Raw genomic sequence first — 16,205 nt, 5'->3', positions numbered from 1 at the left:
TTAACATGCTACAGATAGAACAGAATTCAGTGACTATTCTCAATATCTGTGTGCTTTCCTCCAACAGTTTGATAAATGACCTTAGTTTATGGTCATTATGATTTGAATGTCTCACCACACCAGTTCTGCAAAGCCAGACATAAGATGAAAGAGGCCCACTGGGCTTATGACCACTTTTATCTGGGTTACAGACCTACCTGGATTGTCCGATGGATTTCAGTTAGATTTTATGGAAGTTACATTTTCTTCTCTTAGAATCTGATTTACAAATAAACTCAGTGGCAATGCAATGAGTTTTGTGATACTGATTGCTTTTGTAAGGCCAACTACAAATTATCTTTGTTAATGGAGCAGAGCAGTTTTACAGCAGCATATCTGAAGTTTCATATCATAATCTGGATTTAGAGTGCAGTTTTTGAGGGCATAATGGTTAAGGGCTCAGACTCTAGGGACAACTGCTTTCGGTTACCTGCTGGCTCTGGGACTTATTGTATAGCCTTAGGCAAATTGCTTAATCTTTCTGTGCTTCTATTTCCTCAACTGTAAAATGGGAATGATGACAATAGTACTAATGCCAGATAGTTGTTAGGAAGCTTATTTTTTTATATATAAAAAGATTTTATTTATTCATGAAAGAGATAGAGAGGGAGGTAGAGACACAGGCAGAGTGAGAAGCAGACTCCCTGAGGGTAGCCCAATGCAGCACTGGATCCTGGGACTCCAGGATCATGCCCTGAGCCAAAGGCAGATACTCAACCACTGAGAAACCCAGGCTTCCCAGTTGTTAGGAAGTTTAAATGAGCTAATATTTGCAGCATACCCAGAATACTGTTGGGCATGTGATAAACACACCAGTAAGTGTTTGTTATTATTCTGACATTTTCATTCCATTCAGTCATATATTCAACAAAAATTTGTTGGCACATCTATGTGCTAGGCATAGTGGTAGGTGATAAAAGATTCTCAAGCCCTCAAAGGGTCTTACAGTTTATTGGACAGAGATTATACAAGCACACCTCAAAGATATTGCAGATTTGGCTCCACACAACCAAAGTAAAGTGAGTACTGCAATAAGGTCAGTCAGATGATTTCTGTGGTTTCCTAGCATATACAAAAGTTGTATTTATACTATTGTCTATTAAGTATATAATAACATTATGTCTTTTTTTAAAAAGTGCATACTTTTATTTAAAAAAATTTTATTGCTAAAAACTGCTAATCATCATCTGAGCTTTCAGTGAGTTGTAATCTTTTTTGGTGGTAGAGGTCTTGCTCAGTGGCTGCTGACTGATCAGGGTGGTGGCTGCTGAAGGCTGGGGTGGCTGTGGCAATTTCCTAAAATAAGATAACAATGAAGTTTGCCTCATCAGCGGACTCTTCCTTTCATGAACGATTTCTCTATAGCATGTGGTTCTGTTTAATAGTGTTATTTTGACCTCTTTCCATGAATGTTCTTAATGACATCTAGAATCATGAATCCTTTCCAGGAGGTTTTCAGTTTACTTTGCCCAAAGCCATCAGAGGAATTTGTATCTATGGCAGCTATAGCCTTATGAAATGTGAATTAAATAATATATAATTTAATTTATATTATCAGTTTTATAACTTTATTTACAAACTAGAGAATTTAATTATGAATTAAATAATAAGACTTGAGAATTAAATTTACTCCTTGATCCATGGGCTGCAGAATGGATCTTGTGTTAGCAGGCATGAGAACATTAACCTTGCTGTTCATCTCATCTCTGTCAGAGCTCTTGGGTGATCATTGTCAATAAGCAGTAATATTTTGAAAGGAATATTTTTTTTTTTGAGTAGCAGATCTCAGTAGTGGGCTTAAAATATTCAATAAGCCGGGATCCCTGGGTGGCTCAGCGGTTTGGCGCCTGCCTTCGGCCCAGGGCATGATCCTAGAGTCTGGAATCGAGTCCCGTGTCGGACTCCCTGCCTGGAGCCTGCTTCTCCCTCTGCCTGTGTCTCTGCTTCTCTCTCTCTCTCTGTCTCTCATGAATAAATAAATATAAAATCTTAAAAAAAATATTCAATAAGCCATATTATAAATAGATGTGCTATGATCCAGGCTTTGTTATTCCATTTATAGAGCACAGGGAAAGTAGACTGTGCATAATTCGTAAGGGCTCTAGGATTTTTGGAGTGGTCAGTGAACACTGGCTTCAATCTAAAATCACCAGGTGCATTAGCCCCTAACAAGAGGGTCAGACTGTCCTGTGCAGCTTTGAAGCCAGGTACTAACTTCTCTGTAGCTACGAAAATCCTAAATGGAATTTCCAATAGAAGGCTGTTTCATCTACACTGAAAATGTGTTATTTAGTGCAGCCACCTTCTTTATCTTAGCTAGACTTTCTGGGTAACTTACTGCAACTTCTACATCAGCACTTGCTGCTTCGCCTAGCGCTTTTATGTTATGGAGATGGCTTCTTTCCTTAAACTTCAAAACCAACCTCTGCTAGCTCCAAACTTTTTTTCTCTTCTTCTGAAGCTTCCTCACCTCTCTCAGCCTTCATAGCATTGAAGAGAGTTAAGGCCTTGCTCTGGTTTAGGCTTAGGCTTAAAGGAATGTTGTGGCTGGTTTGATCTTCTACCTAGACTGCTGAAACTTTCTCGACATCAGCAATAAGGCAGTTTCACTTTCTTTTCATTTGGGTGTTCACTGGAGTAGCACTTCTGATTTCCTTCAAGAACTTCTCCTTTGCGTTTACAACTTGGCTAACTGTTTGGTGCAGGAAGCCCAGCTCTGGGCCCATCTTGGCTTTCAACTTCTGCACAAGCTTAATCTTTTCTAGCTTTTGATTTAAAGTGAGAGATGTGTGACTCCTCCTTTCACCTGAATACTTAGAGGCCACTGTAGATTTATTAATTGGCCTAATTTCAATATGTCATGTCTCAGAGGAGAGGCAAGCCCAAGGAGGGGAAGAGAGACTAGGGACTGGCCAGTCCATGGAGCAATCGATATACACCTGTATTGATTAAGTTTGCAGTCTTATATGGGGACCATACATGGCACCCCAAAACAAATACCATAGTAACAGCAAAGATCACTGATCAAAGATCATTTTAACAAATATGATAATGAAAAAGTTGGAAATATTACAAGAATTACCAATTGAAACATACACAAAGTGAGCAAATGCTGTTGGAAAGAATAGTGCTGACAGACTTGCTGGATACAGTGCTGCCACAAACCTAAACAGGCTTTACTTGTTCTTCTCTTTCTAATTTGTCTAACAGTAATTATCTTTAATTTTTCTAAATAATTTTAAAAGAGCATCTGAAATAAAACTTTAAGATTGGACTCCTAAATAATCCAAAACATGATGTAACACTTTTAAACACTTTCTTGTACAAATATTACCTGAATTCATGGTACAGATATCATACTTCTATTATTAAAATAGAGTTAAATAATAGTTCGTATTAAGATAGAACTTCAAGTTCCAATGACATTATAATCTGAGTCTAATTCAAACTCTATGAAAGCAGCTGGGGAAGGTTTTATGAGGCTCTCTAGAAAGGAACCAAAAATGTTAAGTTCCTTTTCAGTTTTTAAAGACTGAATTAAATAAAATATAAGGCAGAAAAATGATATATTGCTAAGTTATAATCCTTTTGTGAGTTCTTTATTACTAGTACTTTAATGTGCATGTTTTGTCTCTTCAAAGCACTATCCAACTACAGCCCATTTTAATCATTATCCTCTTATTTTTCTGAGAGATGGAAAGACAAGAAATCACCTCCCACCTTTTTTTAATGAAGAAAATTACAATGAGTACTTTATTTTTTAAGATTTTATTTATTTATTCATGAGAGACACAGAGAGAGGCAGAGACACAGACAGGGGGAGAAGTAAGCTCCTTGCAGGGAGCCCCATGTGGGACTCGATCCCGGGACTGGGATCACCCCCTGAGCCAAAGGCAGACACTCAACCACTGAGCCACCCAGGCATCCCACAGTGAGTAGTCTAATGTCTTGGGCATGGCCACACAACTAATTGAGGAGAGCAAATATGGAACAGTCAGACCCCCTGACTCCCAAACCATTATTTCTCTGTTCCCTTAACCTTGCTCAACAGAAGGAAATTGGTGCCATATGTCTGGGCCTAAAGAACTATTCATTCAGTAAATAATGATTAGGGTATAATTATTTTATATGCTGCATGCCATTTTTGACATGGGAACTTGCACACTACACAGTCCCTGTCCCAAATGGAGCTGGGCATGAATGGGGGAGTGAGCAGAGTAAAACAACCATTAGAACCCCAGGACAGAAGTGTGCTGGGAGAGGCAAGGCTAGGGTAGATGGTTGCTGGGGAAAATCTTAAACCTGGCCTGGGGGTTAGGAAAGGCTTCCTGGCAGAGCTGGTTCCTGGGCAGAATGTTGATGAGTGGGGGTTGCTGGACTGAATGGTTGTCATCATGTGCAGAAGCATGCACTGGAGATAAAAAGAGTGTGGCATTTTTGAAAAACCAGTGTTATGATCCAGGCCATCAATGTGGCCAGGGGTTGTGGGTCCTCGCCTAGGAGAGGAAGGAGTTCAACAGAAGTAGGCCTGTTAAGGGCCTGGAGTCTGTGTTATAAATAAGCAATGGTGAGCTACTGGGGAATATGGGGAGGGGAGTGGTGGTCAGATTTCCATTTTTAAACTATCACCCTGAAGTGGTTTGGAGAAGAGAGGGTCTGGGAGACATGAAGCAGGGCAACCATCACTTGAGGAATAAAGATCAGTTATGATACTGCTGTTTTCATCCTCTGCATAAGTTCATTTTGAAGGCCCAAGTGGAGAGCAGAAGTAGAAAGAATGAACGGATTCCAGAAATGTTGAGATAAAACAGCAGGCCTAAATGACTGATTAGATGTAGGGGGAGGGTCAACTCTGGGTTGAAAAAGTTTGAAGATGTTGAAGTGCCCGTGAGATATTTACTTGGAAATCCAGAACCATTACGAATTTGAATCCAATTTCAGTAAAGATCTGGCTGCAGATGTATGTGTGGAAATCGTCTGATAACAGGTGCTAGCTGAAGACAACCAAAGGTGTGGGAGAAGTAACCACGTGAGAGAGACTGTGGATGTGGAAAAGGGGGCAGATGGTGGATGGCTGGGAACCCCACAGTTGAGAGAGGTGGTGGGACAAAAAACAGACCAGAGAAGATAGTGTCACTTAAGCCAAGAGAGGGGGGCATCGGTCAGCAGCATGAATCCCCACAGCCGAGGTGAGATGATTGAACAAGCTAAAAGGTTTTTGCAACATCAAATCTAAACTCCTTTTCCTATTACCATTGCACCGACCCCACTCACTGCCTTATTACTCTCCAACGGCCCCTTTGCTCATGGACCCACAAAGAAGCCACTGCATTCCCTCGCTCATAGTCCCCTCTTTCCCAGAATGCCCTGCTCCTTGTATCTAAGCCCCAGCGTGCCCTAAGCGTGCTCTGCTCTGGAGACCTGTTTATATTTCACTCTACTTAATACCCAATTATATGCAGTCTGGCGGTATTGGTTACAGATTCAGGAAGTTTGAATCTATAGGCTGTTTGAGGTAAGGGGTCTTATTTTTATTCTTCCTTCATGGCCTTTGTAGTCTGAAGTATTGTTGAGCAGGCAATCTTTGCTCCAGAAGAGCTCTGTGGTTGACCAAAATATGACTTGAGCTTAGCCAGTTCATAAGGATTCTTCAGGAAGATTACATTTCAGCTGTCTCAGCAGAGGAGCTGGAGCATACCCTGTGCACAAGAGATTATTCTAAGGTTGCTGGTGACCACATCAGCTCAGGGAGGAGTGCATGGGAACAGAGGCCAGGAATGAGGGGAAGACCCTTATTCAGAGCCAGCACCAGGAAAGCTGGAGGTGTGTGCCTGCACCAATGTCATGAGACCAATATGTGGTTTCCTCCCAGACAGGCTCTCAAACTTTACAGCTGGCTCTTTGAAGCCTATTTCTGGAAACACAGAACACTCTGGTTCAGTGAAAGTAAGTGCTGTCTACGGGGGCAGACAATGGGGGACTCCACTGGACAGGGGCTTCTGAAGTTGATGATAAGAAAAAATTACACCTTATCACCATTGTTGTTGCTGTGGGGGCTGCTCTCAGAAGAAGGGAGAATTTTATAGCAGGGGAAGGAGCAGTTGCTCAACAGAGGACAAATAATTCCCTCTCTTTCTGACCATTAGTTTAGAATTTTTCATGACCCTGCACTTCCAAAGAGGAATTCAGATCTTTTCACCCACAGACAGATGATTTAGATCTTTGTAACACCCTCATCGCTGACAGAGATAAAGAGATCGTATCTTGAGTCAGAGGCCATTGTGGTAGTGTCCCTGCAACAACCAGGTCTCTCTGTGGGTGTTGCGCTACAGACTCTGGAGGATGGAGTTATTAAGGAGACCCTGATACTGGCATGATGGCATTTTAAAGATCCTTGGAAAAAGAAAGCTTCATTTGCAAGAGAAATGATGATTCTGCCAATTTTTTTTTTCCTGTGCATCTTTTCCTTTGAAGCTGGTTAAAACTCTTCTATCTCGTACTTCTCTGCTTCTTAGTTCTATAAACCTCTTCTAGTTTATTTTCCGTAAGTAAGAGAAGTAGAAATAATTTTCTGAAAAGGACTTGTCAACATAAAGCCATGAGGTGAGGATGGTGATATGAAGACTGGAGGAACCCCTGGGGTCAGAGCTCGGCAGATGGGGTTTTCTGGAAACTGACAATAAAGCAACAGCAGCATCTGTCCTTTTTCCCTCAGAACAGACAGATGCCAGTGGATTCCCACATCTGCCCTGTGCTCTATTCCAACCATCAGACAACCAAAAACCCAAGTTTTCAGTCTTTAGAAATTTACTTGCGTTGTCAGTTTATAAGAACCTGCTATTGTCCTAAAAACCCTGTATTAGGAGACAAAAATGAGCAGAAGTTGTGCAATCATGTGTCCTTTAACTTAAGCGTGGAATTGTCTCCAGCTGGTTTGGGTACCCAGAAATGATGGAAACACCCTTGATCTTAGACAGCAATACTACGGTGGGGCCTATCCAGGAGCATCTTTGGGGATTCCTTCTCTGTAGCTCGTATCTCCAGTGACTCAACCTCTCTTTCTCTCAACGACTAAATCAGACCAATATTTCTATCTGATTTAACCCTCTACTTCACAAAAGATGGTCAAAGCCTGTATCTAAAGAATAGAGCTTTTAATTCCCTGGAGCTCCAAGAGAACCCAGTTCCCCTAGGCCACATACCTCTCAGCCAGTAGCCACAGGACAACTTGAAACACTGTCCCATGTCCCAGGCACAGTCATGCAGTGGATCCACTTGATCCTGGGGCCAGCATACTCCACCTGTTCCCACCTTCCCTTCCCTCTCCCTGACGGCTTCTATGCTCTGTCACCAACAGCCACAGAGGTCAGTTGGAGGTCTCCATCTAGAACTTAACTACCAGGCTCTTGGATCCCCCTGCTGGCTGCCAGCAGAAGCACTCTTAGCTTTTTCTTTGTTTTAAAATAAATTCAAGTATTTCTGATGACAGGTTTTTTTTTTTTTCTCTCTCCCACTCTCCCTCTTTTTGTCCTTCTGACTCCATAATCCTTAACAATCATTTTATATTTTAGAGTCTCACATTTAACCATCATAACCACCCATACTTGATGCAGAATCATTACTCTCACTTTACAGATGAAGAAATTGAAACCTAGATAGTTCTAGAACTTGCCAAGGTTATACAGGAAATGGCACCAAACCAAGGACTGACTCCAGGTCTCCCTGAACTTTTTTGACATGTTATAAATTTTTAGGTCTTACATTTTAGACATATTTTTTTCTTTTTCAATAATAAGAAATATGAGTAGAAAGATGAAATTTTCTTCACTAAACTTAGTGGTGCCTTGAGTAGCACTTGCTGTATCTCTCCCAGCAGAAGGGCTCTGAAGCAAGGGGCCCATTTAGATGAATCAATCAGGTTTGGACTTCTCTGAGGAAAAGAGGCTGAGAAATATGAAGTACAGAAGGCAGCTGCATATATGCTGAAAATCTATTTCTTTACCCCCCCCCAAAAAAAATCACATGAAATTTTGCAGCTATTTTATGAAATATTTCCTGAAATAATTGGTATGCTCATATGGCTCATCTGTCATGTAAAAATTCCAAGTGTAAGGTAAGCATTTCTGAGGTCTGAAATTCATGGAATACAGATTGAGGTACTCAGAACAGACAAATCCAAAACTATTTACTTTCCAGAGCATAATTTAAAAAGAAAACAAAAAGTACTTCCCTTCCCCAATCTTTACAATTAGATTTTTTTTTACTTTTTATTTTTATTATTTATTTATGATAGTCACAGAGAGAGAGAGAGAGGCAGAGACACAGGCAGAGGGAGAAGCAGGCTCCATGCACCGGGAGCCCGATGTGGGATTCGATCCCGGGTCTCCAGGATCGCGCCCTGGGCCAAAGGCAGGCGCCGAACCGCTGCGCCATCCCGGGATCCCTACAATTAGATTTTATGTTAAATTTAGGCCACGTGTTAATTTTAACTGTTAAAGTATTTCCCAGAATATGTATTGGTCTTTACCAACCAGATTCGCGGGTCATTTGCCTGTCACTGCTTTGAAGTTCAAGCTAGTACTGCTTATCTCAGAATTTCAAGTTACTGGTGAAGTTAGTGTATATTTTAAGATGAAGTGCTCAAGAAACGTAGGCCATCATTAGTAACATCAGTACTTACAATTTTTATATTTCAAGATAATATCTCACACTATTAGGGCCTGTCTGATGACTTTTTTTTTTTTTTTTTTAAGATTCCATTTATTTATTCATGAGAGAGACACACACACACACACAGAGGCAGAGACACAGGCAGAAGGAGAAGCAGGCTCCCTGTGGGGAACCTGACGCGGGACTGGATCCCAGGATCCCAGGATCCTGACCTGAGCCCCTCAACCGCTGAGCCTCCCAGGCGTCCCTAATGACCTCTAGGGAAGCTGGAGGCCTCTAAGGGCGCCCTCACTTACCCGGTGGCTATGGGCAAACCAGGCTGGCTAGCAGCGCCATCGCTTCCCGCTGCAGTGGGCCACAGAGAGGAAACCGCAACCTTCGCGTGTCGCGCGCGTGTCGGGTGGGAAGGGCTCTTGGTCCCCCTCACTGCGTACAGATGAAGCGAACGTGAGGCCCAGGGACGCTGCGCCCCGGGCTCCCCTCACGGCCTAGGCGCCCGGTGTGCCATTCTCCTGTGTCCTCCGCAGGTCGCCCCCAGCCCCGTCCTGGTCCTCCGCGTCCTCCGCACGCCCGCGCCCGCGCCCGCAGCCATGACGACCGCCATCTTGGAGCGCCTGAGCACGCTGTCGGTGAGCGGGCAGCAGCTGCGCCGCCTGCCCAAGCTGCTGGAGGACGGCCTTCCCAAGATGCCCTGCACCGTCCCCGAGACCGACGTGCCGCAGCTCTTCCGGGAGCCCTACATCCGCACCGGCTACCGCCCCACGGGCCGCGAGTGGCGCTACTACTTCTTCAGCCTCTTTCAGAAGCACAATGAGGTGGTCAACGTGTGGACGCACCTGCTGGCCGCCCTGGCCGTGCTCCTGCGGTTCTGGGCCTTCGCCGAGGCCGAGGCCCTGCCGTGGGCCGCCACGCGCTCGCTGCCGCTGCTGCTCTTCATCCTGTCGTCCCTCACGTACCTCACGTGCAGCCTCCTGGCGCACCTGCTGCAGTCCAAGTCGGAGCTGTCGCACTACACCTTCTACTTCGTGGACTACGTGGGCGTGAGCGTCTACCAGTACGGCAGCGCGCTGGCGCACTTCTTCTACAGCTCCGACCAGGCCTGGTACGAGCTCTTCTGGCTCTTCTTCCTGCCGGCCGCCGCCTTCTGCGGCTGGTTGTCCTGCGCGGGCTGCTGCTACGCCAAATACCGCTACCGCAGGCCTTACCCGGTCATGAGGAAGCTGTGTCAGGTGGTGCCGGCGGGGCTGGCCTTCGTCCTGGACATCAGCCCCGTGGCGCACCGCGTGGCCCTGTGCCACCTGGCTGGCTGCCAAGAGCAGGCGGCCTGGTACCACACCCTCCAGATCCTCTTCTTCCTGGTCAGCGCCTACTTCTTCTCCTGCCCGGTGCCCGAGAAGTACTTCCCGGGCTCCTGTGACATTGTGGGCCACGGGCATCAGATCTTCCACGCCTTTCTGTCTGTCTGCACACTCTCCCAGCTGGAGGCCATCCTCCTGGACTACCAGGGGCGGCAGGAGATCTTTCTGCAGCGCCACGGCCCCCTGTCTGTCTACATGGCCTGCCTGTCTTTCTTCTTCTTGGCAGCCTGCAGCGCGGCCACTGCGGCCCTCCTGAGACACAAAGTCAAGGCCAGACTGACCAAGAAAGATTCCTGAGGCTGGCAGGTGGGGTGAGGCCTGGAGGCAGCCTGTGGAGACTTTGGAGGGGTGGGGGGATGGGGAACTCAGTACAACAGTTAGGAGTTGACTTTTTGTTTTTACGAGTCGCTTTTAAATTAACACACATTTCCAAGGGTATGCTACGGCATTGGAAAGCCAAAGGATTCAAGAACTTCGTTGTTCACGGTTGTTGCTAACAAAAGGAGTATTACTTTTCCCTCCGCGTCATAGCCTTACAAGATACAGGAAAGGAAGGGACGTGGGCTGGGATTCATGGGACACTGAATTAAGGACGATCATTCTGCCTGAAAATTTAGTGGAATTCTGACTGTGGCCTCCAGGGGCAAGTCCTGGAGCTAAAGGGATGATAAAGTTGGACTGGAAAGTAAGTGCGTGGCTGGTCCACACCGAATTGGAATGGCCACTGTACTATGTTGGTCTTTGGTGATTGATTGAGTATACTGTCCCAAGAACTTGATTTCATTTGGCTTTCAGATTGTCCAGGGTGGAGAAGTCAGAATCTTCAAGATGATTCAGTGAAACCCTTAGACATAATGAATTATTCGCTTCGTCTGATTTCTGGTCCCCTCTCTCTCGCCCACTCTGACACTGACCCTTTTCTCAGGATGACTGCTGCCTGGCTGTTTTCTCTACAGTGCACTCACTCCCATCTGTACCTTGCATGGTAATATAGAGGACTATGAAGCAGCCCTATTTCCAGGAAATGCTTGGATCCATGTGGACATTTTCAGGAAGCTTATTCTCCTCTACTACTAAACGGTACTAGAAAGTACAGTGCCAAGAGCCATCAGGATGCCCAGCCAACAACCATGGATAATGTTTTGTGTCACCAGACCCTTCTGTTTTATTATACCTGTGGACTGCAGTACTTGAGATCTATTAGGGCTGCCTTGCAGGCCAGAAAATCTGGGGCTTGCACTAGGCAATCTTCTCCAGATTTGAACCAGCATGTTTCTAAAAGACCAAAAAAAAAAAAAAAAAAAAACCCCAAAACCCTAATAGAGTGAACTGGTTCTGGTCCTTCTAGGGATCTGATTATTTCAAGAGGAACCCAGGGTCCAACCTCTTGACTAGATGCTACCACGTAAAGGACCCACGTAACTATCCTAGTTCAGGGTCCTCAGGCAGGAGGTTATGCTGCAACTTAGAGATAATTCCTTAATCAAGCCCCAGGACAGATGAGCATATGTGCTCACTATGGGTTGGTCCCTGAAGGCTCCTTTGGGTAAGAATGGTGAACAAGGTGCCCTGTAGCTAGGATTTTCTGTTGCCCCGTAGCTTCTATAGGATAAGTGGTACTAGTGATTGATGTGTTCTGGTCACATAGCCCTCTCTGAGGACTGATTTATATACTTATTAATCCAGTGAAGGGGGGTGTGTTGACAGAGGAGCCATAGGAGCCTTCTCAGAGGCTGTTTCCTATCAGTATAAGGTCCCTTTTACTACAAAGGGAAGTACTTTGTTTTCACTCCAGTTTGATGAAACTATTAATAGGTTATTTTGTTATCTTCAGGTCTTTGTTTTCTTCCTTTCTCTCTGAGAGATTTGTGGATTTTATGCCTTATAAATGGAAACATATGAACACCTTAATATATATATGTAAAATATGGAATTTTCAGTTTTGGGTTATTGGGATAAGAAAAAAAAGAATTCATTGATTTGAACCAGTGAGAAATTTCAGAAAACCAAAATTACTTATCAAAAGACACTGTCAACAAAAAAGAAAGAAAAGATACTGTCGATCTGCATCTTGGCAAAACAAATTAAAAAAAAAAATACAACCTCAACTGAAGCTTTCCTATAATCTTCGTATCAAGAAAGTATATGTCTTCTATGTGGATTTCCTAGATGGATTTCCCTATTAATATTTAAATACCTGAAATTCTGTGCTACCCAAGTGTCTTACTTACATAATCCCCTGGTGTCTAGGCCAAATTCATCACAAATAAAGTTGGCAAAACTGAAGACAGTTGAACTAAACAAGGGAATTAGAGTTGTACAAACACATCACAAGAAGAGGGTCACTTTAAAATGAAGACTAGAAAATGTTTGAAATGTTCTTTTTTATGGATTCAAAAGCCTTATTCTTCTAAAAGTTGGGAGGAAGGTGTAAGTCAGGCTCTTGAATATAGTGATGGTCCTGATGGACAGAGATTTTCCGGTCATATGCAGGTATTTTTTTAGAAAATAGGAAATAGGACAGCAACAATGATCTTCACATGCAGTCGACAGACTAAGGCCAGTTGACACACACTAAACAGTCTGTGACAAGTTCAGATAGACTATGCTCTAAGATATTGCCATGAAATTATCACTTTAATATACACAGGTATTGGTCCCTCAAGTGATAGGAAGTTTTTTAAAAATCAAGTTTTTCACCAGAGCTATTTGACAGCTTTGGGGACTAGGTATCTCATTAAAATACCAGTATCTTTAAAAAAAACCAAACAGACAAATAAATAGAATAATTTGTGTCTTGTTAGAAATATATAAACATAGAAAATGAAAATGTTTTAAACTCACACTTTTGAGTGATTAAGTTCCCTTTTAGAACATTTTCATTAAAATGAGTGTATCAGCAAGGAACAGGCCTAGTTTATTTAAAAGAATTAAGTATTTGCTATAGGAGGTGATTGTTTTGCTCCACCATAGCCTCCCCAACAGTTGACATCTGGAGATTCTCCCCATTATCTCTCTATATTAAAATGTAAATGCCTCTGGAAAACTTAAACTATGAGTCATTTACATCTTGTGATTAAAAATTCTGATGGATTTGTATGAGGCCCTACTCAGGGCAAGGAGATGGGGCATCAGGATACAGTAGGTTGGGGACTCATTTACCAATTTCCCTCTTGCCTAGTACTTCTGACTTATATTTACTAATGAGCTAACGTCAGTACTCCTCAGATGTTAAAATTTCATTTCCCATCTCTGCTAAAAGCACTTCACTCAGTCACAATATTCTCAGTCCTCTTGTGGAAGCTTGAAATAATAGGAGTTCAGGTTGTGGCATAAAGGTAGCTCATTCCTAACTCTATCCACAAATGGTACCTTAATACTTCACAGGTTCTTCAGATGCTGCACTGTAGTTTCAAGTGGATCCTCCAGATGGCGCTCATGTCTTACTCAGCGTGGCCATTGTATCCAAGTCTTTGAGCTATTAATTGTATTGGTCCTAGTGTTTTGCTTGATTGCTTCTCAAAGAAAAAATGGAACTGTTTTCTGTTTATATAAATCTACTAACATGAATGACCATTAAACAGATTTTGTATATATGGATTGTTGTACTGTCAACAGCTATCTTGTTTCTTTGATAAGGCCTACCTTATAGAAAGGTTTTATTTAGACAAACATTGCCAGGAGGAGATCAGGACACTTTATATCCACCTAGAAGTAGAAAAGTACAAGCTCTTTAAAAATCTCCATACCCCAGGCCCCCAAATACACACACACATGCACTGTAAATCCCCACTTGTGAAAAGATCATTAATGCCATTGCCCCCAACCCCCCTCCAAAAGCTGTAGAGTTGCTTTTTCTGAGGATTTCCATCTAATTGAATAAATACTTCTAATTTCATGGAAAATAGTGTTAAAGATTCCAAAATTTTGAATTTATGAATCACATTTCTTAAATACAAAAATTATGAATTATAATTATACTATAACAGCTACTATAATGGATATGTCATGAAATGTGGCACCTATCAACCAAAGGATTTTGTAGCCTGTTAGGTTTCATAGCTGTGAAAAAAAGTCATTCTCCAAACTGCTCCAGCTTTGGGCCATAATACTATCATAGCAGTAAGAAAACAGCAGCTGTCTGGCTTGAGGCGCCACTGATAGAATTATGGATATACCCCTTGCCCAAATCCTTTTTATGATCAACAGGGGCCATAGGCAGTTTGCAAATGCTTCTGTTGTCACTGTTAATGGTTTAACCATTCTTCAGTTACTTATTCATCAAGTATTTATGAGCCCCTATTGGTAGCAGGTACCCATGTTGATTCTGGAGATACTACAGTGAGGGTGGGGGGAGCAGGGACCCTTCCACAGAGAGTTTTCACTATGCTAAATGAGAACCAGTATCTTCCCATGTTGTATACTATCAGAGGATCCCCCTCTAGATCTTGGTCCTAGTCACAATCCATGGGCCAGATGGCCGGCCAAACCCAGGGGAGGCTGGGACTTGCTTTGTGCCAGAACATTTTCAAAGGGATTGAGCTCTCTCCCTTTGGCCCCTAGAAACATTTCTCCCACTAACAAGGTTGTCACGTATGGTCACTTCAACTCTACTTCCATTGCTTCTCTAGCCCTTTACACTGTCCTCTATTTCTCCCACTAACAAGGTTGTCACGTATGGTCACTTCAACTCTACTTCCATTGCTTCTCTAGCCCTTTACACTGTCCTCTAGTGTTTAATTCAGTCTCAGACATCTTGACACATCTGGACACAGAGGAGCCCTATATTTCCACAGGCAGTAATTAAAGTCCCAGGTAATTAAAGCCCCATCCTTCAGGGAAGGGCATGTAGGGTTCCAACCTGAGTACAGCTTCCTGATTTAGTGTATTGGAAACAGCATGTTGCACTCTGGCTGCCTCTTTTAAAAAAACAAAACAAACCAAAAGCAAAACAAACAAACAAACATCCCTTAAGGAATTTTTTATTAAAATAATATGAAAGGAAAAGCTTTGCAATAAAAAAAATTCATTTAAATATTAACTTTGAGAGCGTATCTAAGGTAAGGGGTTTTCTTACCTAACATGATCTCATAGGAAGAGATATGCACTATATTTTAGACTTCAAAAGGCATTGATCAACTCTATAGAGTAACACCTCAGATCTTATCATGCATTATGCTTTCCAAAACATTTCCACATCCATTCAAGCTTCTAAATAACTGTGTGAAGTAAGGCCAAAAAGATCTCCACTAAACTAGGAAATACACTAAGAAAGTGGAATGATTGGTTCAAAGTCACATAACTAGTTGTAATGTTTAAACTCAAATGCACTTTTTTTTTAGATAAGTCCAGGGCTCAGACATCAACACCCAGTATTTGCAGAGCCCTTTATAGTGTGTGAAGCACTTTTACTATTGGGCATACTTTAACCTAATCTCATTTTAACTTTTGTTCCTAAATACCTCACCAGTAGCTAGGGTTGTATTGTTTTCTTTGCAGGTTAAAGTGACTTACTTCACACCATGTCCTTGGTGCCAAACAAAGCATTCTCTGCACCTCACAATCTTCTCAGAGCCCAAAAGGTCATTGGCAGCAGGCACTTGGCCTAGAGTATAACATCAAATCTCATTCTCCAGTCACAGATTCTTGAAAATACTTTGATTCCTTGGATAAGAAACATCTAGTATTGATAATCTTGCCAAGATTATACAAGCCCTCCCTTTCATCTTTCACTGGGATTATCAGTTCTTCGAACAATTGGTTCTCCCAGGGATTTTGACAAGTGATATGACCTTTGGGATTCGAAAAAAATTCTTCTCTGCCTTATAAAAGTTATACAGTCTTAGCAGAAAGTCCCCCAAAAGCCCTTATTTCTCAGTTCAAGTAACATCTGCTTTTAAAGAAAATGTAGAAAAATAGAGGAAAATGATAATCCATGGACCCACCACTAAAGTAAATCTCTTCACAGGAAAAAGAAGGGTATGGTGAGATGTCATCAATTATAAGTAAATTAGAAGTGTCACATAAAGCTTCCTGAAAAAAAAAAAAAACGGAAATTGGGAGCCATAAATTTTAAGCAACCTAATACTTTCATGCTATGAAATACAAAATCAATGGTCTCTGGCTCAGTTTACAGGA

General features: G+C 42.6%; 1 protein-coding gene across 3 annotated transcripts in view; it reads left to right on the top strand.

The window, feature by feature from the left end:
* PAQR8 (progestin and adipoQ receptor family member 8) overlaps nt 1–13,667 on the top strand; it is an 89,001-nt gene extending 75,334 nt beyond the window's left edge. For all 3 annotated transcript variants that reach the window (XM_041762343.1, XM_041762355.1, XM_041762350.1), the window contains one exon: nt 9,237–13,667. In XM_041762343.1, the coding sequence (XP_041618277.1) occupies nt 9,300–10,364 (1,065 nt within the window). In that variant the 5' untranslated portion in view covers nt 9,237–9,299 and the 3' untranslated portion in view covers nt 10,365–13,667. The remainder of the gene's footprint in view (nt 1–9,236) is intronic.
* Nucleotides 13,668–16,205: the final 2,538 nt, after the last annotated feature.

This window comes from Vulpes lagopus, chromosome 1 (genome assembly GCF_018345385.1).
Source record: "Vulpes lagopus strain Blue_001 chromosome 1, ASM1834538v1, whole genome shotgun sequence".
NCBI classification, from domain to species: domain Eukaryota; kingdom Metazoa; phylum Chordata; class Mammalia; order Carnivora; family Canidae; genus Vulpes; species Vulpes lagopus.
Note: the sequence above shows the minus strand (reverse complement) of the source record. Positions and strands in the feature narration are given on the sequence as shown.